Raw genomic sequence first — 24,515 nt, 5'->3', positions numbered from 1 at the left:
TATTGATCTGTAACAATATGTGGATAACAATATGTTATCCATGAGAGGTCGTTGAGGCCCCATCGGTGCGGGTGTTCAAGGATAGGCTGGACATTCACATGGTGGGCATGTCGTGAGCGGAGCCGGCTGGTGCCGGAGGTCAGACTAGATGGCCCGGGAGACCCCTTCTGACTCGCTCTGTTTCTATGTAACTGGAGCTTCTGGTTCTTTAGAAAACATTTACCTTGTTTCTTTTCACAATTGACTGCACAGCCTAAAATGAGCTGCAGTAGCCTGCCCAATTCTACTGGATCAGAATGTTCAGATATCCGGCTTAAATCAGGAAGGAGATCCTCTGAAATCTGCTGGCCCAAAAACTGCAGAATGGAAACAAAGGAAATCTTGAGCTATAATTTAATAATTATGTTGGCCAAGGGGAGCGGGTTGGAATTAGTCTAGGAAGAGTTACTTGCAAAGAAGATAGAAAAGTTAAACGCCTCTAGCTTTCTTGGATAAAAGGACACTTTCTATGTGGGCTTTCATATAAGGAAATATTTTCAAATGATCTGCTGACATTAACTAGAAATAAATTATACAATTACAGTAGAACAAATCTGTTTATGAAAAACTAGAACAAAGCACATTTTTAAAAATTTGGACCCAGATGCATCATCAGGGACTAGCTGGTGACTGAGAAGTACAGAATGGCAAGTTGTGAGTGGAGTGGGAACACAACAGTCCCCAGCATCCAGCTTATCCTTAGGCTGAGGATGAAAATGCCCTTAAGTGGCTGTGACACTGATCAGCAATACAAAGCTGCAGAAGCAGGAAGGCAAAGCAGTGCTGGCATTTGTGTAGCACATGCTATGCCACCTAGTGCAGGCTCAGATAAAGAAGGGAAATAACAGTGTGTGTGTGTTTTGAAGTTCTCCATTAAGATAAACTTATCTTTAATTGTTAATGAATCTGGCAGATAAAGTTCACAGGATAAAACCAGCCTTCCAGTTAATCATGGAATGCATGTGTATCCACATACAAACAAGTCCTGAATGTTTTTTGTTCTTATTTTTATATAAGCAAAAAAGCAAAGTAAACCAAGAACAGATTTATTAAAGGACTGCAAACTGTTCTATAAATTGAAATGCAGACTCTGACTATAGTAGGAAAAAAACCAGGAAAATTCAACAACTTCTGCTTCTTCCATACCTCATGATAGTAATCCATAATTCCTTGAAGTACCTTCTTCAAATTGCTAGCCTAAGAACATTTAAATAAAATTATTATACTTCCAATATTGATTGTCATACAATTCAGAATCCATTTGCCAGATACTTATCTTTAAAAGTGAAATGCAGAATTACATTTCTCATATATAGTCTTTCATGAACAAATATGACATAGCTGAAATGTACATTAGAATCAGCTGAACAACCTACAAATGCTTTTTTAAACAATAAAAGCAGACAGACACCTCAGGAATATATGAGGACTTTCAACGAATATTCCTGTAAAGTAGCTGCCCATGCGCAGGTAAGGAGGAGGAGGAGAGAAATGCAGCAGAACTTTTCAAAGAGAAGGAGAGGCCCAGCCTCAAATCTTTTTTCCCTAGCTTAAGAAGGGAAGTTCTCAGGTCACTAATCATGGAAATTAATAACTTGATTTTCACTTTTTGAAATTTTGAAAACAGATAATTAATCCTCTTGTTTGTATACTCATTTCTCCATCTATCTATTAAACCAAGCAAAAGGTCTATGATAAGGTATCTGTATTTTCTGTTTAAAGCATCCACCTGGCACCCCAAATTTTACTCGAATGCTTGTGCTGAGCAGCATTAACCCTTTCGCTCTATCAAAATCTTGCCTGAATTCCTAGTTACTGTTAGGCCACACTGGAAAAATACTGTTACCTATTTTTCCCTTGCTTGGGCTTTGATAGCAGCTTTGGCAGCATGGAGGATTTCGATTGGGAAAGTGGCACTGGGGAAAAAGCTTACCCTCCGCATTCCTGGTCTAATCCAATTTCTCCATTCCCCAGTTTTAAATGAAAACCACAACACTGTGAATTCTGGTCACCTGATCTCTTATGTCTCATGTAGCTCAGCATATTATTGCAAAAAAAAAAATGTTCATCACTGCTTAGTGATGAACAAGGCCCTACCAAAACATGGTGTTTGGTTGTGGTGGGGGGTGCCCACATTTGTTTGTGTGCACATGCAGATGCTCTTATTGGAACTTTCAGTATAAAATCTAAACTGGTTTTCCACAGTCTCTGAATGTTTTTTGTTGCAGTGGTTAAGTACTGAGAGATACAACAACACCCTTCTGTGACTGCTCGCAGCTTCTAATTTGTTGCAAGTTTAGGCTGTGTGCAACCTCAATATTTTTCAAGCTCCATGGACAAAACCACTATAGTGAAGGGGAGAGAGAGGCACACATTCACACGGCGTCTGCCTGGCGCTGTCGTTATTTGTTTTTCGGTGACAGGCCAAGACCTTTTTATTTAAAAGTTATTTTAATTGTTAATTTATGAATTGTATTTATTGGGTTTTTATGTACATGCCGAGATGTTTCCGGTTTTTTAAAGTCTGATTATACGCCTGTTTGTGTTTATTTATTGATGTTGTAAGTCACCCCAAGGCTTTTTGTGAATGGGGCGGCATAAAAATGGTTTAAATAAATAAACAAACAGAGGGGACAGAAGAATCCATCTAGGACTTGCTTATATAGCTATTTTGAATTAATTGAAACATTTAAAAACTGTATGCACTATTTGGCTTACTCAAGAGGTTAGTCAGATTCTAAAGCCCTTGGATAACTGGTGGCTGGAATTGCATCCATGTAGATTAAGAATTAATCAGTATGTAAAGAACACTAGCTATTTAGGGCATGCAAGGATAGTATTCCTCAGTGACTAGAATAGACACTAAGCAAAGAAGTGTGGCTCTGGGTGCATACAATCAAACTGGATGTTAAAACCTAAGAAATAATAAACACATTTGCCCTATTTTCTTGATTTAATTGGGATCTGCATTTTTCCATTGTTAGAATGGTAAAGCACAGCATGGCTCTGTAAATGACAGGCTTTTTGGATCAATTACTTGCTTCTGTTTCCTGGTGTTTGAGGGGTAGATGAAGGTAGTGATTCAACTAGTTATTACTTTGGTAGATGATACAAGTCATGAAATGAAATCACCTGAAATGTCTGTTTATCTGATGCTGCCTTCTCACTTCATGGAACAGGACCTCTGACACTGAAATGTACTAGGTCGTTATGAAGGACAGGACCTTTACAAATGTTGTGCCAACAATCTGGGATGCCCTAGCAAGGGAGCTCTGCCTAGTTCCATCATAAATTATTACAGCAATTGAAAAAGCAGCATTTTGATTGATCTAGGATGGCCACAGGTATCAGTCAAAAAAGACAAAAAACATCATTAAAAAGAGGTCAGATTTGCATGAAAATTGCATGTTCTGATTTATATTGTTATATATAATAGAAAGCTATGGATATTTAGAGTCACAGTAATTTAAATAGAAATACAATGCATCACTCTACCATGAGAAGACCATGACCAAGTGATCTTTATACCTGCTAAATTTGCTCTGCAACTGCTAATTGTTGATTGGCAGCTTCAAAGGTTATATTCCATTGCTTCTGTTTACTCTGTATGCACACATACATGTGGTGTGGAAGGGTAGGCATAGATTTCAAAGCACTGCAACAATAAGTTTAGGATTTCTCCATTGTTTCCTATGAGCAGCTATTAGCACTCCAACAAGAGAAAGCCACAGCATCAAAAATAACACAAAAATCTGACCCAAAGATTAAGAAATTCTCAAACTGATACTTCTTATCTATGTAGCTGACATAAAATGAAAATCTCTGAAGCAATTTGGGATATCCCCCAAGTGTATAAGTAACTCTTTCACAGAAGCCCAAATAGAACTTACGGTCTAATGAGACTCTGATCCAGAATTTGCTAAATCAAGTAGCCTTTAATGGTGTAAAATGTTTATTTGTAGAGTGTAGAGTTCTAACTTTGAAATCTTACCCTATGTAAATGTATAAATATGCTTTCATTACCTTTATTCTCCAATTGTCACCAACATCTTCTTTAATACGGCTTAGCCAAGCTTTGTCAAACCAGGCAGCATCACTAGAATAAAAATAATCTATATTTATTAAATACTAACAAATGGACCCTCCTTGCATGGGCTAGAATAGCGATTAGTTTGATACAGTCCAGCCATCAAACTTCTATAGTTGCTAAAGTTGGATACAATTCCTAGCCCACTATTAAGAAGCAACAGCTGCTGGCATTTTAGGTACATTTCTAGATGCTGCCCAAGCTCCTCAGCAGCTGATGTATACAGGCATGCCGCCTCTGTGGTAACAGACGGAGTGCACAGCCAGCAAGCCTAGGAGCCATTCATAACCATGTTGCATCCTTATAGCATCTTGAGAGAAAGCTCTGGCCAGTTTTTGCCCCTAATTGCCCCATAGCGGTGTGGAGGAAGACAGAGTTCTACATCTGCCTTCTGCCTCCACTGACCTCAAACTTCTGACCTCCGCTGACTGCAAAGCTTTGTGTTCATTAGGGAAGCCTGCTTCTAAGAGTTAAATATATTATTGCAGCCATCAACCACATGTGCATATTTACATTAATTAAAATGTGCTAAGTTTCACACAACCTGTTTCCATGGTCTTAGAGTGACAGCACTGAAAGACAGGTGGACAGACAGACATCCTCTTTTATAGACTGCAAAATTACTGAAGCTTACATCTGAGCTCCAGTCCTGTTTCTTTTACAAAGGTAGGTAAACAATGATGGCAAGTACATTGGCAAAGTACACTGGATTGCATCCAGAGGTGACCTTCTACTGATGCAATGCTCTTTGATCCAGTGGCTGCATCTGTCAGTGGAGCAGGGAGAGAGATTATTTTCGTTGGCTTCCCTTCTCTCCTGCATCTTCCTATTCTGAGCAGTATTTGGTGATGTGGCGGAGAGGGAATTGCAAGCACTCCTCCCTCAATTCAGTGATGGAAGTTTCTGTTGGGTTAAAGAGCCTTCTGTCAGTGGAAGGACACTTTTGGATGCAGCTCACTGATCCTCCACAGACGCTATTCATCTATTTGTGTTTAGACAGAAGAAAGTCCTACAACTCCCAGAAGCTGCAACCTAGCCATATACCTTCATATACTAATCTAGTTTTTAAGTGAGACTTACTGTACAATAAAATATTGAAGTGTATCCTTCCCCAGGAATGCACCCATTTTGTTTTACCATACCATCCTCTCAGATGAAATAAGATTTATATAGCATCCCAAAGGACACCATGGGTCCATTTATATCTATACAGCAGGGAAAGCAGTCATCTCCAAACAGCTGCTTCAGAGGAAAACAAAGAAAAACACACAAGGAATAATAATAATTCCATAAACATACTTTAGATTAACTTACATTTCATGAAGTGCTTGTGCCATGGCGACACCATTAGTTAAGCCTTGAATGTCTCTGCAGGATTCAGCAGTATTAAATGTTTGCAACTAGATGGATAAGAACAAAATTGTCAGTCTTGCATGCAGGCATATTAAAAACAAAAACAAAAGTACAGCCCTGCCCAGCTGTGGTATATAAGTGCCACGCAGGGTGGCCTCAGTGGTGGATTTTACAAGTTATTTACCTTGACCACAATTCTATTCAACACAGTAAAATATCCCTATGCAGTAATTTCCAGTTGAACAGCACCCATGGCAATTAATTTGAGTGCAAATTATACATCAAAAGTAAGCTTAGTGAAATTGACTCATGCCATGACAAGCCTAAAAATTTACAGTCAGTAGAAAAATTAGAGACAACATGGTTACAGTGTGGAGTCCCAGGCTGTAGTAGCCACTTGGCCAGGAAATACAATGGACTGACTGGCAGCCTAACCCATCCAACAGGGTTGTTATGTGCATAAATGGAGAAAATAGGAACCAGCTAAGCTGCCATGGCTTCTTTGAAAGGGAAATACATTTATACATATACATATATAAATATAATAGGTATATGAAGTTTTAGAATTTGTTATTTTATTTATGTTTTTATTATGAATTATCAAGAGAGCTTTGCCTATTTGGATAAGGTAGAAATAAAATTAACCAATTAATTCATTACACACTAAAAGTTTTCGATTATGAAATATTTACATAATGATAAATGTATTGGTTAAGATAAAGTAGGTATTGACACTCAGCCTTAATCCCCTTCCCCGCAATGATGGCTAAAACTATGTAATTAAGAAGATATTATGGAAGGTTAGAAGGTTAGACATGAAGAATTTTTGGAATTTTTGAAACTATGGGAAAAATAGGTCTTTAGTATTCTCTGTAAAATTTCCAGCAAAGTTATTTATTCCATTCTTTATTAAAGTAATGTTCTAATGTATACTTGACTGACTGGCATTTAGGGAAATTAAAATCATGCTCAGTATCGTATAATATCTGAAGAAAATAAAATTTTTGACAGTTCGCCTTTTGCTCTATAAGGCAGCATTCAATGAGACTTGGGCGCTAACATGAGGGACAGTGCATTAGCAGGATGGACGTCTAGCAGAAGACAAAGAAATACCATTGGCATAGCTCTGTAGGTCCCTTACACTAGTACAACATAACTGACATTAGTGTTCATGCCTTACAGAATGCTGCCAGTAGAGTCCTGTTTCTGGGCTTGTTCTGGCTCAGACCTGTAGCAGTTGATGAATATAGTTTTAAACCCTCATGTGAGAGAAAAATGAGATTATTTCACCACTGCCACTGCATATGGTAGAACAACATTTGGGTTATTCCGCTTATGTGGGATATCCCACCTTTTCTCCTTCCTTCCTTCTCTTTTTTCCTAAGAACATTGAGATTTGTGTCAATGGAATTCACAGTCAGTTTTTAATAAATTTGCAAATTGAATCTCATGGTTAGAAAATGTTGCTTCAGTTTTAAAACCATTAACTTGAAATTGTGTGCATGTTTAAACAGAAAATTGCCTAAAAGTCCCAGCATTTTTAAAAGCAGGAGTGGCTAGGGCTAGGAACTGTAGAACTTTTTGAGAATATAAGAAAAGCCATATTGGATCAGATGATGGCTTTAGTCCAGTGTGCTGTTCACACAGTAGCTGATTAACAGTCCACAGGAGAACCACAAATACTGACCAACCCATGTTCCACAGCCTCTAATATAGGGGGTAGCATATATCTATAAGAACAACCATGCTGTAGGACAGCGATCCCCAACCCCCATGCCATGGACTGGTACCAGTTATGAACTGGGCCACACAGCAGGAGGTGAGCGGGGGCAGGTAAGTGAAGCTACATCTGTCTTTGCAGCCGTTCCCCTGTGCTAGCATCACTGCTGGGAAGCATCTGCAAATACAGATGATCATTAGGGCCCTTTTGGGTCTTGGGCCTTGAAAGGAGGAGGAAGTTGCAGTGGCAGCAGCGGCAGGTGGCCAGTGGTGTGCAGAAGCCTGGGAGGGTGCATGCAAGCAGCGATGGAACCAGAAAGCAGGTAAGGGCTGGGCTTCAGGTCAGGGGGGAAGGTGGAGCAAGCAAGGTGTGTGGAGGCTGAGCAGGCCTGGTGTGTGGCACACCCATGAAGAAGTGCGAAGGGACGGGGAGAGCTGCTGGAAGGTCACAAAGCCTATTTGAGGTCCCACGCTGCTGCTGCAAGGCCCTTTTGGCCTCTAGCATTATGGTGAATTGCATAATTATTGTATTATATATCACAATGCAATAACAATAGAAATGAAGTGCATAATAAATAGGCAGCATACAAATGTTATAAATAAATAAATAGTAGACAACGTGCTGCCCACAAGAACCCTTAAGCATAATGGGTACAAGAGTTCCACCTGCCCAAGCTCCTGGGCAACTGATGTACACAGGCACTGTGGACTCCATAGTTTAACTATGTGCTGTGTGAAGAAATACTTCCTTTTACCTGTCCTGAATCTCTCACTAAGCAGGTTCATGGGATGACCCTGCATTCTAGTATTATGAGAAAAGTGAATAGTATTATTCACTTTCTCCATACCATGCATAATTCTGGCATGCCTCTATCATGCCTTTTTTCTAAGCTAAACAATCACAGATTTTGTAGCTAGAGCAGTGCAACTCTGGGAAATCTATTTTGTTTGAACCCAACAGAATTTCACAGCATTTCTCACACAGGAATCAAAACCAGACCATGCCCCACACCCTGTTCTGGAATTGTACATGGAATGGTTACACTCAGAGAGCCGAGCTCTGCATATTTGTCCCACAATTTGCATACACTGGGCCCTTTGAATAAATAGCGTTTGAATCTTTAAATGTGTTTAAATGGATTTCTGCTGTTTTTAATCTTTTATCAGAACTGTAAGTCTGTTACACAACCCCAGCAAGAACTTATCAATGTAAATTCCATCTAATTCAGCATCAGTACTACAGTTTTCCACTAAGATTATGAGCTCCTTTCTTTTATCTCCTGTTGCTAATCAGATAGCTGATGGAGTGAAATATTCCAGGCAAGGACAATTTGTCCTTATTGCCCATGATCTCCTGCTTTCTTGGGTAGTGCAAATTCCTCTGTCCTTGGCTACAATTTACAGGACAGTAAAACCTTGAATTGCGAGCATAATTCGTTCCAGAAACATGCTTGTAATCCAAAGCACTTGTATATCAAAGCAAATTTCCCCATAAGGTTCAGTGTAAATAAGGTTAATCCGTTCTGTATCTTTTTTTTTAATCACAAAAATTTGAAGCAGGCACGCTTGGGGGGGAGGTGGATGCGATCGTGGGCGTGCTCGGAGGGAGGCAGGCGCGATTGGGGCACACTCGGGGGGAGACGGGCGTGATCACAGGGAGACGGGTGCGATTGCAGGTGCGCTCGAGCGGGGGGAGACGATGCTGTACACACACCCACAGTGAGAGAAGAACCAGCGCTCAGTTGTGACATGACGCTGGGCAGGCAAAGTGCACGTAATACTCGTACTGCAAGACATTGCTCGTTTTGAAGGAGCCTGATTAGCTTAACTAATGTTATTTGCTTTTAGCTTAACTAACACCATTTGCTTTTTGTATAACTGCTTGCTTTGGAGAGGAAAAAGGGAAGGCAAAAGAATGTTGATAAAGAGGCAGTGAGTATAGAAAGACGCCACGCAAGGACTGGCACGCAGTGATCATGCTCCCCCTGTGAGGGGATTGGACTAGATAAGGGGCCTGCACGAGGCCAGGCATGCAGTGGACATGCAGACCCCGCAAGGGGGTTGGGTGAAGGGTCACGCAGACCCTGAGAGGGGACTGGGTGAGGGAACGATGGGGGCGAGATTAAGTGAAAAAGAGAGAAAAAGCAGGAATGTGTGTGTGTTGCTGCCTGCCTGCGTGTAGGGAGCAGGCACCCGGTGGCTTTGCTCAGCTGAATAAAGAAACTGAACAAATCTCCACCTGAATGAATCTCATTGGCACTTGGTTTAGCTGGTCTGTAAGTCATCTGGCCAGCAGGGACACCAACAGTTAAAATTTAGAAAAACTTTTTGCTCGTCTTGCAAAACACTCGCAGACCAAGTTACTTGCAATCCAAGGTTTTACTGTATCTCTTCTTTTGCCCTTGGGCACCTGGGTCTCCTTGAATCAACACCTGGCAATTGCAGCCATTTCCCCAGTGTCAGTTAATCCTTCTTCTGCAGACTGAGTGTTAGGTTAGTTCATATTACAGCCTGCCATATACCAAACTGTTTCCCAGCACCTAACAAATGTGAAATCCTCCTCTCCACACAACTGTCCTGTTCACACATTCAAACTCCTCAGCTGCACCTGTCTAGCTGGGCTTGTGCATGGAACCAGTAGCATTTTGGTGAAAGCCACCTTGCAGGTCTTGCATTTCAGTCTTATACCTAGCAACCTTAATTGGATCCCAGGATCTCATGACTACATTTCCCTATGTCATGTGTACCAATAACACCGACGACCAATGACTCCACCCCACAGAAGCTACAAGGCTGTCTAGACAACAAGTGATATCTGCAGCCTTTGCACCATGCAGGCAATTCACTGTGTGATCCACATGACCTTTCCAAACCCAGCTTTCTTTGTTCCTAATGAGTGAATCTTCCACTACCAGAAGCCCCTCACCCCCAGAGGGATATCCTCAGTGTGACAGGATACATGCTTACCTTCCAAGAGGCTAGTCTCTTCTAAGGGATCATTTCCCTCTTCCTCCGAATGCCACCCTACTTCCTCAAGACCCCCCTTCTCCATGACAGAAGAGCTGTCACCCAGGAGTTTGGACCCTGCTAACTGGTTCCTGGGGGTCCCGTCATCCACCTCTCTTTGGCTTCAAGGAAACAAATATGTCTCCTGAGAGCCAGGGCTCATTACACCAAGCCCACATCCATGACTTCTCTCCAGTTGGCAAAAAGTCATATGTGTGGCAGTCAGTGCAATACACTGGAGAGCCCCTGAACCCTGCTGGCTTTCTACCTTCATAATCAGTTTAATTGATATAAGTGGTTATTCACCTGAAAAAATTGCAGGATTTTGGATTTTATCAAGTTCCTTTATTTATTCCACTGGAGAGGGTGCTGGCTTCACTTTTCTGTGGTTCCTTATACCCCGTGCTCCTGACTAGCAAAGGGAGCAGAGTCCTACACCCTCCTCATCCTGTTGCTGAACTCACCCTGTTGCTCGACTCGTTTGTGGGCTGAGATGCTTTGTCACTGGGGCTACTTGCCTTCTCATGATATGCCCAACGTATGACAGCTTTTATGTTGCCAGTTTTGCTTCCAGGGAGAGTTCTGGCTGAGTTTATCTAGGACTCACTTGTTTATCTTTCTGTCAATCCAGGACATTCGTAAAACTTAAATGCAACAATTTTTTTCCTGTCAACTTTTTTCATTCTCCAACTTTCACATCTATACATAGCGACTGAAAATACAATTAGGTGAATGATCTTGGGCTTAGTTTCCAGTGAAATATCCTTTCACCTGATTTCTAGTTCATTCATTGCTGTCCCTCTATGTCTTGATCTTCCAACTTCTTGGCTGCAGTCACTGTTTCAACTGATGAAGGTATGAAAAGATATGAAAAATTGTTCACAAGTTCGATTTCTTTATTGCTGGCTTAAAGTTATATAATTCTTCTGTAGTCGTGATTTTTGTTTTCATCAGCTGCAGTCCAGCTTTTGTACTTTCTTCTTTCATTTTATGCTGTTTTATACTATATGTTTTAAATTGCTGTGAACTGCCCAGAGAGCTTTGGCCACTAGGTGGTATTAAAATTGTTGAATGGGACTTACTTCCAGTAAGTGAACCTTAGAACATGTGATAATCCTTTATATAAGTGGGTGTCTCCTTGAATAGAAGCAGTTAATTAGTATTAGCAGACAAATGGGTCTCTGGTTAAGAACAGCATAGCACACCAAATACTCTGAACTGTAAACATTACCATCATCTGGTGTACCTAAGCACATTTTAGCCTGATTAGAAACTATTCTGAATTGTGGTTTTTGTCTGATCTGTAAAACTATGAATTATTTTAGTTATATGTGATTGCCTTCTCAGAGACAAATAATGGAGTGCATAATGTCACAAAACTTCTCCATTGTGGAAGCAATTGTTGGCGACTACCCTTAAACATGCATCGTGCAAGTGTTTGCACATTTACTACATCCATGGTTTTCCAACTTGCATCCACCAATTTATAGTCACAAAAATCAGACATAATAGCCACACATCCATTAACCACCCTGACTTTTGTACAGTAAAATAGATAAAGGAATCTTATGTTTCTTGTAATTCTAAATTACAAACAGACTATAGCAATCTGTACTACCAAGTAGTTTCTATCTTTCCTAGCAGTGAATCATATACAGCTGATAAAAGAACAGGCTGTACGATGCACTCAAACAAAGATATCAAAGTTTCAATTTATGAAATAATTTTCAAAGGTAAACACAAATAAAGCAAGAAGGAAAAATGCTTTACTGTTTTGCTGTTCTAATGAAACTTGTTATTCTAATGATGGCTAAACGAAGTAATTTAGCTATTCTGTTTTTATTTGAAAGAATTTGAATTTGAACCTTGACAGGCAGATATAATTTTATCTTTGGTTTTGTAATATAAATGAGTGAAGTCTTTGCCTATAAAGCCTTTAACTTTACCTATAAGACATATACATAATGGCCACTTTGAGAGTCTAGCATTTCACACAGGTATATCATGATCCAAATACAGCATTAGCATATTGATGTTTTTCAAACAGAAGAAACTTTTATATAGGAATAAATTTTTACCAAAAGATCAGAAATAGAATCAATGATACCTAGGTAAGAGACACTCCTCCTCACTTTAGGAAGAGCTAAAGGAAATACCTTCGCAAACTTCAATAATTTATCTAATAAAAGTTATGTTTTATTTTTCTATCCATGGGATAGAAAATAGGTTATTGTACCAAAGAATTCTACCAGTATTACAACATTTACATTAGTCAGAGACCTAAATATAAATGAACAAAATATACAATAGAGTATACATTGTGTGTCACATTCGTAGGGCTGCCACACACTCTCTGTGGGCTGCCTTTGAATGGTGTTCAGAAACCTCACCTGGTCCATAGTTGACAAGGGACACTAATCTGGCCGGATACTTGACCAGGGACACTAATATGGAGCATATGATGCCCTTGCTATAACAGGTTTTACTGCATACCCAGCTGTTTCCAGGCACAGGCTATCTGAAAGCCTGCCTAGGCACATTTGGTGAGGGCAAAAGAAAGATTCTTCTCATGGCCACTCATACTTTAGAATTTCTTGCTAAGGAATGCGAGATCAGATCCCTCTCTGTTGTCCTTCCACTGGCATGCAAAGACACTTTTATTCAGCCAAGCCTTTGACATGTAAGCTGGTCTTTTTGCTGAACAGGTTTTTCACTCATTGGATATATTTCCTTCTTTTACTGTTGTGTTTTTAATTGTATTTTAAATTATTTGTTTTCATCTGATGTTTTAATTAAGTTTTTGCTTTCATCTTGATGTTATTATTGTTAGCTGCCTCGACTACCATTTTGGATGGAAAGGCAGGATAATAAACACACAACACAAAAAGCAGGGAAGTGCATGTGCTTCCTTTGAAAGTTTCCCAGCAACCTTCATGCACTTGCTTTCATTGACAATTTCCTACCTAACTCTCACAAACAGTGCAAAGAGTATGGGTGGAATTCAAGTGTCTGTTTCTCTTTGGTTCTGGTTCACATAGCAGACTTAAGGTCTGACCTCACTGTTGTATAGTGCAATATTTGCTAAAATAGTAACTATGATCTATCAATATGTTTTAAATTAACAAACCAAGCATACATGGAATGTCTTAACATTATGGCCATCTTAACTGGTAAAACAGTGTTAAATGATCAGATTATAGACTCTTCCTTTAGAACCTAAGCAGTACCAAAGCAGGATTACATCAATGTCTGCTAATCCAGCAGCAGCTAGATGGTGTTAGGTAGTCCTCCACTGCATAATCTACTTTCTACCCTGGCTTATACCACACTTGTTTGTGTTATTCTGCTCCTTTCAGTATTACTATATCTTCATAATCTTGTTTCTTTTTAGGCAATTGAACATAACACCACATGCTGATCCACATCCTAAATCTTTTTTATTCGAAATGCAAATTCACAACTATTGATCACATTTTTTATTCTAGTTTTGTTCTAATCTAGCAGAACATATGGATTAAATTTGTGCAATGGCAAGGAGAAGTGGTCTAAACTTGACCCCAAGAAATCAGGAAGTAAATGGACGGCAGTTCAGATGGCCAACTTGCTTTCATAGAGGAAAAAACTGAAAGAAGACTTACCCCAACCAAAAAGCTACTTGCCTATATAATAGGTACAGAAAAGATGTGTCAAACTGTATACAGTTATGGCATCAACTAAATATGGACAGGCAGTAGCAACCTTTCTGGTAATACATAGTCTTATTTTCCAGTTGTCTACTAAGAACTGAGTCAAATATAAAGCAATTTATTTCTTTATCAAGAATAAGTAATTAAGTAGAATTAAAGCTGCACAAACTGGGGCAACATATGGCTGCAAATACAATTATGCTTTACCTACTAGCACTTTGGGAAGAATTAAAAAGTGCAACAATCTACACCAAGTAATAAACAATCATTCCTTTTGATTACAAATTGATTTGTTGTAAACCATCCTGAGACGACTGTGAGGGGACAGTATGGAAAAGTTTTAAATAAATAAATACTGTGCCAGTCAGTACAGCCATGAAATGGGGTCATCCAGAAAGAAAATTGGTTTCTGCACATTTGTAAAGAACCCCAGATTTACAAATAAACACAAGTGTTTAAAGGGAGGATGGGGAAAAAACACGGCTAAATACAAGCACTTCCTTCTTGCTTCTACCTAACCATTAGGCAGAAGGAATGCAAGGAGAGTGATGCGTAAACCAGATTAAAAAAAAGATAAAAACAGGGAATTTCCAGGCATTTCTAGCCCTTCATGTCTAACTGGATCTGATGCTTTCTTCATTATGCTTTCTTCACTCTTGCTTTAGCCTAAGGCCTAAAAACCTCCCCATATAGTGCTGGGAAGAACTAAAAAAGGGGAGGGGGGAACCTTCTCATTGCTGGGTAGCTAGCATAGTTCACAATTCACATTTCTTTCATACACACACAGATACACATGCACGATACAATTCCTTGCAAACACCTAACATGTATAAAATATTTGAAACTTGAAAATTAAAGCTTAATGATGCACTAATTTTAACCAACAGGATTGTAAGGTAAGGACACTCTTGTTTATTTTCGACAGTATCTTGGTTTTGATGAGTTATAGTTCATGACAACTTGTGAAAGAAAAACAAGATATTTAATATGGGCTTTCCTTCAGCAAGCGGTAGCTTGATTGTGTTACACTGTATATAACTTTATATTCCTACCACTTTCTCAAAAAAAGTACCCATATGAAAGAAATGAAGAAATAGAAACTATTTCATTCTCTTTCATGTGTCTTGTTTCTTGCAATGCAAGGTAACTGTAAAATGTGTGTGTGCTTTCACAGTTTCCTCTAATAAATCCAGGGCTCTTTCTTCCTCACTGAAAAACATGCAAAATGTGTTTTAGCTCCCTGGACTCCCTATTTGCTTGCCTTGGCACAGTAGCTTACAAAACTGAAATAACTGTACAACTGATTGCTATTCTCTGCCATGGAGACCATTTAATATAAATGACTACTCTGGATTTCAACTAAGTTCAGTTTAATCAACATTTGCCCCCATTATCATCATCCATTCTTGATTACCCTCCTGTCATCTGTCTCAGTTTTACTGGGCATACCACATTTTTGAAATGACCTTTGGCTTTGAGCAAATCATGAACAAGGCGAAAGACAAAGCACAACTTCCTGATTATATAATACAAAGGAGTGAAAGTCCTGCTATAAGCTGGCTGCATACATAACTATAGCACAATCATTTTATTAGAACAAAGAAAGATGTAAAGCAACTCATATGCTGTCCTCAGGATATTTCCACCTATTCAGTGAGAAATACTCCCCAAAACATGCATATTTTCCATTGAACCAACCACAGAATAAGACAGAATCATGCTTCTTTAGGCATTGGGAATTCTAATGCGTCCCCCCCCCCCCCCGCACCATGTCCCAGAAGATTGGGGACCACTGCCTGATGGTACTAAGATGGTACTCATAAACACATAGGAAAAGTCCTGCTATATCAGACCTAAAGTGTAACCTGATGTCTAAAATAAATAAATCTCTTTTTCATCTGGCTACTTGAAGCCTTTCCCTTTGCACTGAGAAGATGTTCCTGTGGAAAATAATTTAACAGGGCAAGGGAAATAGCAATGCAATTTTTAAAACACCATACTCATGCAACTTTTAATAGACTTGTAAGGAAACTGTAAAAGTTGTATTAACTACAATGTACATTTATCTTCTGTGCTAATCTTCACATACACATGTTGCTTCCAGATGAAGCTTTTATTGTGCAATCATGGACTTTATTATTACATTGCATTTATATCCTGCCTTTTTTCACTCTTGTGAAATCCCAAGGTGGCTTATATAGCTTCACTTTATCCTCACAACAATCCAGTAAGGTAGGTTGGGCTGAGAGTTTGTAACCAGCCCAAAATTACTCAGTGAGTTTAAGGGCCAAGTGGGGACTAGAACCTGGATCTCCTAGGTCTCCAGTCCAATACTCTAACCACCACATGGTGCTGCATCTCCTGTGCAGGGGGTCCTTATAATTCCTGCCTATTTTCCCATTTTTTCTTCCATTGAGGAAGGAAAGACTGAATAAGAGCATGTTGCTTTTGGGGTTGGTGGCTCTAGGAACTGTCAGTGTGGAGAGCCCCTAGGCTCAGAGATACATTTATGCATCTGGTTTATCAGGAATCTCCCTCTTTGCCACTGAGCCTGCTGAGTACATGCAAGAGTTGCCAGCTGTGAGGCACCAGATGGCCACGTTTACAGCCATGGATGGCTTCTAATGACAAAAGGGCACAAAGTATGTGCAACTTTCAGGGAAGACGTCTAGAGGTCATCTGTGCTTGATGACTGTCGCAAACACAACCAAGAGTCTTGTGGCACCTTAAAGACTAAGAAATGTATGCACCTCATGAAGTGGGCTCTGGTCCAGAAAAGTTTCTGGCCAAATAAACGTACTGGTCTTGACAATGCCACAGGACTCTTGGTTGCTTTCCTTGAGAAATAGAAGCTGAATATATAGGCGACAGCAGAGGTTATACGGGCAAGTGCGTGGGTACATTTTTAAAAAGGGCACCACTGCAGGCATGCTTTGACAGAAGGCATAGTGCAACTCTCCGCATTCCCGACCCAGAGCTCTGGGGCTGCTTTCTGTCTAAACATGCTCAGGACTGCGCCCTAGGTGTGTGCTATGTAGGATAAATGACAAAAACCACGACAAAGAGTACGGGAAGCATTTGATGATCGCGGGGGAACCTACATGTTGCTGTAGCAAGGTGGGGGCGATGTCGGATCGGAGCCACTACTTGCCAAGAAATCAAATCGTTGGGTAAAACTCCACTTCCCTTTCGGGGAGCGCCAAACAGAAGCACAGCCCCGCCAGCCAGCGCACAGGCAGTCCTAAGCTTCGATCCAGATCTCCATATTGGATTTCCAGCCCAGCGGTCGGCACAGCATGCTCACTCGGAGGTGGGCATCCCGTTTTGTGAGGGGACCCTGACTCCCAGGTAAGCCGTCTGCACGCCGGTCAGCCCGAAAGCTGAGCAGCCGCTAGAGGGGCAGCGGCGCAGTGAAAGGGCAGCCGAAGGGCGAGCGGCGCGATCGCGGCTGGGAAGGGCGCTGCGGGCGGGGTGGGCACGTCTCCCCCACACGCCCCGGAGCCGGCCTCTTGTCACTCACCCAGAGAATGAGGCTGTCGCACAGCAGCTGGTCGTTCGGCTTCTCTTCCATGGCGACGGCGGCGACTCCCCCTCCCTGGGTCGCAGCAGCAGCAACAGAAGCGCCGCCGCCGCCGCGCTTTTGCGGAACGCACAATGCACCAACCTCACTTACGCCCAGAACAATGCGCAGGTTACGTGTCGGCCGTCGCTTGTGTCACCTTACACATTGACACCCATCTGTCCCGTCCCGGAGGGCCCTTTTCGGTGTTTGACGCGGGAGCCCGCCAATCACGAGCGAGGGAAACCTACTCGGCGGGGTCGACGAGAGCGCGTCACAAGGCGCTCCGCCCAATCAAACAGGTTTGCGAGGCGCTGAAGCGGGGAGAGCATAACAGGGTTGCCATGGCGCCACCTGGAGGAAGCGCGCGGTACTGCTGGCCCCGCCGTGGCGTCCTCGCCTTTGATCTGGCTGGGAGCCGGTGCGCGCTCGCCCTTCCCGCCATCTCTCAGTTCCCCATCCCGACTGCCAATCTCGGCGTGACTGTCGCCCTTCGCAGGCCTTCTTTCGGTATGCGTCGCCAGGACCTGACCTGCACGCACGCACGCGCGCACGCACGCGAGATTGTATTCCGCACACGCCTCCAGCGTCGTCTTCTGTCGCTGGCTTGAATAATTAGTTGCACTGGCAGCACCTTAACGTTGAAGAACGGAGAATAGATACTTGCAAGCAAACAAACGAATGTTGGACTGGAGAAAATGGGTGGCCATGCCTCACCTCAAGTGGAGGACGCACAGGGTATGCACCACTGGAAAGCAGCTGTTAGTCCACGAACAAAGCAGGCAAGTAGGGCAGTGCCAACTGGAAGGCAAGCCGACTTCCAGCATCCTGTATCAGAACTCCTCAGGTTGAAGGTTCAGCTGGGAACAAATAAGGATGGTGAAGAGAGAGGAGCGTGCTGTGCTTTTTCATCTTGCGTGCGGCATCCTCTATTTCTTCTTCCGTCTGAAAAGGAGTTGATGGATTAGCATGCTTGCTTATTTATTTACATTAAGCACACACATACACACAAACGCCCCCGAGTTAAAACGTCCTCTAGGCAACTTACAACAAAATAAGCTCGTTACAGTTTAAAAATGCGATCAAAGTAGCCAGTAAAAACACAATAGAACGCAATAAAATCAAATGGAGATCAAAGAAGACAAGAACTGAATCAATTAAAAACAGAGATAAAGAGAAACAATCCACAGTACTAAGCAACATTAAAGATACAGCATTATTTAAAAAGGCTGGGAATTTTGCCTAACACTAGTAAACCATGGGAGTTCAGACCAGGTAAGTCTCTCTGGAAAGCCAGGGCTACTATCAAGCAAAGCATTTCTTTCTTAGCATCTTGTGACAGTAAGTGGGGCACCAGCAAAATAATCTCCACTGAAACTCCCAGGTTTTGCAGAGGTACATGTGCTTGCTGATGTAGCTGCTAAGCACACAGGTAACATTTTAGTTGTTTTGGTAAATGACAATATGTTGAACAAATCTAGCAGAAATAATGGTGTTTCTTCTGACATTTCTCCATTCCTTGTTTTCTGAATTTTGCTCAGAACAAAAATGGAGGAATACTGTTAAGGAATATAATTGAGATATTCTTTCAAACAGAAAACTTACAGCTTAAGTAGAAAATTGAGGAGTTAACTTTCAGAGTTTTTTTGCAGACAATTCCAGATTATTTAAAAAAGTTAAACTCTGAAGCAAAACAGATACCTGATCTGTCCTCATCATCCTTGGTCTCTTTTTTATATTTCTGTTCCTGAGAAGTGAGCAGGTTAAACTTTATTAGTTTGCAAGAACTCTTGGACTGCAATCCTACTTACCTGGGAGTACATCCCATTTGAACTCCATGGAGCTTACTTCTGAGTGGACATGCATAGAATTATCTTGTTATGGCACTATTCTATGCATACTTATCCAGAAAAGGTCCCCTTGAGTTTAATGACATGTAGTTCTAGGTGGCTTTGCAAAGCATCCCAGCTAAAACCTCTGCTTTTCACTACCCCTGCCGCATGCTCAGCTAGAATTTCCTATCAGCTCAGAAGCAAAGTTCATCTCAATTAATTTCCCCGCATCAACACAAGGATCCCACTGTCTCATTTTATTCAGCTGCTGACTTGTTTCAGTTACACTCACACGGAATGGCTGATCTGGGGCATCCTAGGTACAGTCTCTGTGCGCGTGTTATGGTCTAGATGCCAGCTGATTTCAAAAGGAGCTGTGTATGCACCTCTAAAACTAGGTCATATCTATCTGGAAGCAGAAGCCACTTTCAACCTTCAAATTCAACATTGTTGACAGCACTCACAAATGGATACTTTTGGTCTACTTTTGTTGAAGTTTATGTATAATTTTTATAATATAAAGTTGTACTTTCCTATAGACCATCACATTTCAGAATTATCATTTGAAACTATTACATTTGTATTTATGTGAATGTAGCTTTTATGTGGCTATTTTTATCTCTTATGTTTTCTTTTGTTTTCCTTTTTGTCATGGTTTTGTTGAAATTTACAATTAAAAAGAAGAAATGGTTGACATGTGATTGACATTAATTTCAAGTATACCACTTTTCTAAGTGTAGGGTTTCCTGTAGAGACAGGAGCCCAGATTAACCAAGGTTCCCATCTCTACAGACTGCCAGAGTGGGCGACCTGTGGCCATCACAACAACTCTCATCAGCCCTAGCCAGCAAAATGATGATGAGGCATCATGGGAGGAGATACAAGTCAGAACATCTGAAGGGTCACCATGTCCCCACCTGCTGCACACAGAAGTGCATCACTTCTAAACTGTAACATAAATAATGCACTGCTCTACAGGGCTGTGGTAACCCACTGAATGGCAGGGTAATTTCTGACTGCTTGCAGTTGTTTTAAAGAAAAAAATCCCACACAAAATGAGATCAAGGTTAGAAAGAGCAGGAACTTCTATATTTGATGCTACCTTTTTGTTTCCAGATTTGTTTTTAAAATCCTGAATATCAGCATTGTTTTCATTGGCAACATGAAAGATCAGGCTGAGAATCCTGCTAATAGTTAGAAGAATGATCATTGATACAATGAGAAACACAGAAGAGGTGATTGTTTATACAGCTTACCTCATACTAGCGACACTGCATGCTTGATCATATAAAGTGGTTATTTTTATAGTGAAGATGGTCAAAATATAAATGACAGGACTATCCAATTTCTGTTCAAATATAGTCTCTGCATGCTGAATGTCCCTGCCCCAAATCCTGATTGAGAGCAACTGATTCTGTTGAGTTTGTAAGGGCACAGTCCTGTGCATGTGTAGATTGAAAAGTTGTACATGAGGGTTGTTGGGCATTAGGGGACTTTTTCTGTCTAAACATGATCCCGGGCATTTGAATTGGCAGGAATAAAGAAGTTATTGGTCCATTCCACACTCCACCCCTGCTTCCTGCCTATAGTCCAGAAGGTGGCTTGCTTGGCCATTATTTAATCCTCTGAAACATGTTTAGATTTATGATCACACTGGTAATAAATATGAGGAATAGTAGAGATCTTAGAAGTAGCTGGGGAAAAACTGAGCTATTTCAGTTACGTCACTGCATTTATGGCAAGGGGAATGGTGGGTGTGTCAAGCCACTTTTGAGAAACTAATGTAAGCAATTAATGAGGCATTCTTCAGGTATTTAGTGTGTAGTTTCTTCTATCCTGCTGAACAGCAAAATGAATGCTGTTAATTCAAGGCCAAACTACATGCGATGTTGAACTTGATGTGTGAATCTTAAACTATAAATAGCAGCCACTAGCTGGCAGATCATTATCATGATTAAATTAATCCTTTCTTCCTGTGCTACAGTCCCAATGAAAATGAGTCCTTGGATGGACTCTCCCACTGGTAGCAACCAGTCAACAAGGTTTTTGCCTCTGATGCAGATCACAGTTATTGCTCTCAAAATGCAGCAGCTAAGAACAGGCAAGGGCTAATCGCCATATATCTTACCTGCTACGAGTAAGTCAAATGGCTGTGCTGGCAGATCCTATGCCTTTATTCATGTGAATCCTTTTAATTACGTTCCATGGCATGTCCACTCATCTAAATGTTCATAGGCCTGCAGTTTTAATGCATTTTACACGTGTTTTCATAGGCATGCTTCTATTTTTTTTCTTCCATTGCACCTTTGTTTTGAAGCATGTTTAGGAACTGATTTTAGCTCTTTAGGTGGTTTTCTTGGGCAGCCTGCAGTAAACTGGATGAATCTGTGCATTTGTGGAGTCAACAAATCCTTCTGAAGCTCTGCTGGAAAAACCTCAGGGGCAAGCCATTGTTTCAACATATATAGTTATAAAAACAACTTACCAGAAAAATATATGATATGGTGAAACTTGATGGGGCATATGAAGGATATGCAATGCAAAGAACAAAATGTACATCATCTGCCTGCTTCCATTTAGAAATACCAAGTTCTGGTAATTAATTTTAGCATATATAAAATAGAATAGACAAGTCAAGAGGAGCTTGGAAACCTCTCAACCCTCTTTTATTCCCAACGTCCCCTTTTATTCTCCTCACTCCTGTTTCTTTCCCCTTTTTCCTAGTGGTAAGCACCACTGTGTTGCTGGATAGTAGACAACATCACTTCCTTACAGGCTGCCATCAATTCTGTTCCAAGAGAGTGTCAGTTTGTTGGGCCCCAAGGGTGGCACCATCTGTTCACTCCTTCTTCAGCCTCCAGCAAGTGAGAATGTTTTGTGAGGGGAGCTTGGTGAGCAGATGAACTGAACTGCTCCTGTTGAACTCGCTTCACCTCTCCACATGGTAGTATCTGGCAAAGCAGCCAAGTCACAGCAGGTAGTTGTATAATTACTGTTTGTATACTATCAAAAGTAGTACAGTACAGCAGACAGAATTCATGGTTTCAATTTCCCTTTCTCTTTTCTTTCACAGTAACTTAGATGCTTTTAAAAAGATTTCCTTCCTTGAACTATTCTGGGACAGAGCTGAGCTAGTATAGGGAGTGGGCAGAGCATCAAACCTGGGCTCAAATTTCCACTGGTGGCTTTTTTTACCATTGTTGATCTGTCATGTCACCCAAATGCCATCATAGTATTTTAGTGTGGTACATTTGGTCTTTAGAAACTATGAATAGAAACAATAGTCTGTACTACAATGGCTTGTTGTGCTATCTGAAACTGGAATCATACAATCCGTTCTAGTATGAAGGCCAGAACCAAAGGGCTGCTTGGCAAGGGTGGCTGTTGCCAGAGAGTGCCACAGGCAGCTGCCATCTTGCATGGCTGTCAGAGGCATCCCTGCCCTGCCCGCCTCCTTCACTGAAGATCTTAGGGTGATCCTGGGGGGTGTTGCAGAAAGGAGCAGTACTGGAGCTTAGCTGGTTGCTCTGCTGTCACCCCACATGTGCCCTTGAATGAAGGCCCTCAGGGGCGCAGGCAGCAGGGATGAGAATTAGCTGGGGTGGCAGTGCCTGGCTGGAGGCAGCACCTCTCCGCTGATCCCTCCCACTCACTCCCCATAGTCACCCCTGCTTTGAAAGGAGAGGGGTCCCCCAACTGGTGTTTGCTCAGTGGGCACTGGCTTCCGAACCCCCTCCTACAAGTGGGAGTGAGAAAGGGGGCACCCCTCCATCACTGCCACTTGCAAGAAGAGTGTCTGAATGGGAACCAGGTTGCAAATGCCTCCCTCACAAGCAGAAGCGAGAAAGGGGAGCATCAGTGCTCCTTTCCACTGCACTGCCCACCTGATTCCACATGCTGTCCTGTTGCCCGAGTATGCATCAGGCAACCTCCTCCTGTTCCAGTCGTCCCCTTCAGAGCAGGGGGAAAGGGTGCCTGCTCGGGTCCCTCATCTTCTCTGCTGCCTGTCAGGGCAGGAGACTGCTTGACCGCCACAGCAAGCCCAATTCAGCTTGCAAGCACAGCAAAGAGAGGAATCTTATCCACCCCATGGCCACATCTCCTGGGATACTGCTTGGAGTACGGAGGGAAGCAGATGGTGGGAAGATGGAGAGTCACCACAACGAACCTGATCTTCTGTTAGACACACTGAGGAAAGAAAACTGCAGGCTGTGCTACCATGCAGGGCTGCTTGTCATGACATGCGAACCCAGCCATGGTGTAATCTTTGTGCAGACATTTTCTTACAGGCTAATGTGACTCTGAGAGTTGTAGGGAGGGTACAATGGGGTGGGAAGGTGAGCATCAGCTATGCTGCTCTGTGCGGGAAGGACTATACTATAAATGTAATTGGCACATGAAATAATGGAGTAATTGGTTTTCATGAAAGAGAATTGTTGATGTAACAATAACTTTTTGACATTTGCTTATTTTTTTTCAATATTTTACTTACTTAAATTAGTTATTTCCTGATTGTGCAGATCTATCTTTTTACTCAGTTGGATATATCTGGACAGCTTTTTTTTCTTTTTGCTGTTATGGAACTAAGAAATATCTTCAAAAACCCAAGCACAAACAATCCCCCACATTGCTCCATCCTGCCCCCCACAGCAGCTTACCATTTGAACTGTGAGTACTAGTTTGCACTAGAATTTTCTGATTTGTGTGTAACAACCATGCTTTCTCATTTGTGTATATTATTACTACTATACATGTATGCCAAAGAGTTCTGGGTGACATATGCTCCGATTTCTGAGATGCATTTTATTTTCAACAGGTGTGTGTGTGTGTGTGTGTGTGTGTGTGTGTGTGTGTGAGAGAGAGAGAGAGAGAGAGAGAGAGAGAGAGAGAGAGAGAGAGAGAGATGTGCGTGTGCATGCACACACACACAGATAAGTGAAGTCCATGTATTGCATTCACAGAGCAGAAAAATTAGTAAAAACACAAACAACTTATACAGCATCTTCACTCAGGAAGATAATAGCGTTTCCCCCTAATCTGCATACAGTCATAAACAACATGGCAACTTTTCTAGTAAATAAATAATAAAACACATTCCTTAATCAAACTGATACCAAGGTAGAAGAATTGCTACCATAGAGATTTGTTATTAATGGAATAATTTCTCTCAGCATTCCCTATAAAAACTACAATATAGAACATGTTCATAAGTTCACAAATTCTACCGCGCCAGC

At 41.4% G+C, this 24,515-nt stretch overlaps 1 protein-coding gene across 2 annotated transcripts in view; it reads right to left on the bottom strand.

The window, feature by feature from the left end:
- HOOK1 (hook microtubule tethering protein 1) overlaps positions 1 to 18,294 on the bottom strand; it is a 42,528-nt gene extending 24,234 nt beyond the window's left edge. Inside the window, exons 1-5 of one of the 2 annotated variants that reach the window (XM_044430111.1) lie at positions 18,167 to 18,294; positions 5,441 to 5,526; positions 4,063 to 4,135; positions 1,186 to 1,236; positions 224 to 356 (exon numbers count right to left, since the gene is read on the bottom strand). In XM_044430111.1, the coding sequence (XP_044286046.1) occupies positions 224 to 356; positions 1,186 to 1,236; positions 4,063 to 4,135; positions 5,441 to 5,463 (280 nt within the window). In that variant the 5' untranslated portion in view covers positions 5,464 to 5,526; positions 18,167 to 18,294. Of the gene's footprint in view, positions 1 to 223; positions 357 to 1,185; positions 1,237 to 4,062; positions 4,136 to 5,440; positions 5,527 to 17,410; positions 17,579 to 18,166 lie in introns of those variants that run through there. The other variant, XM_044430110.1, reaches the window with a different exon arrangement.
- Positions 18,295 to 24,515: the final 6,221 nt, after the last annotated feature.

Source organism: Varanus komodoensis, unplaced genomic scaffold (genome assembly GCF_004798865.1).
Source record: "Varanus komodoensis strain SLA01 unplaced genomic scaffold, ASM479886v1 scaffold20_1, whole genome shotgun sequence".
NCBI lineage: Eukaryota > Metazoa > Chordata > Lepidosauria > Squamata > Varanidae > Varanus > Varanus komodoensis.
The sequence above is the reverse complement of the archived record's forward strand: the minus strand, read 5'-3'. Positions and strand labels throughout refer to the sequence as shown.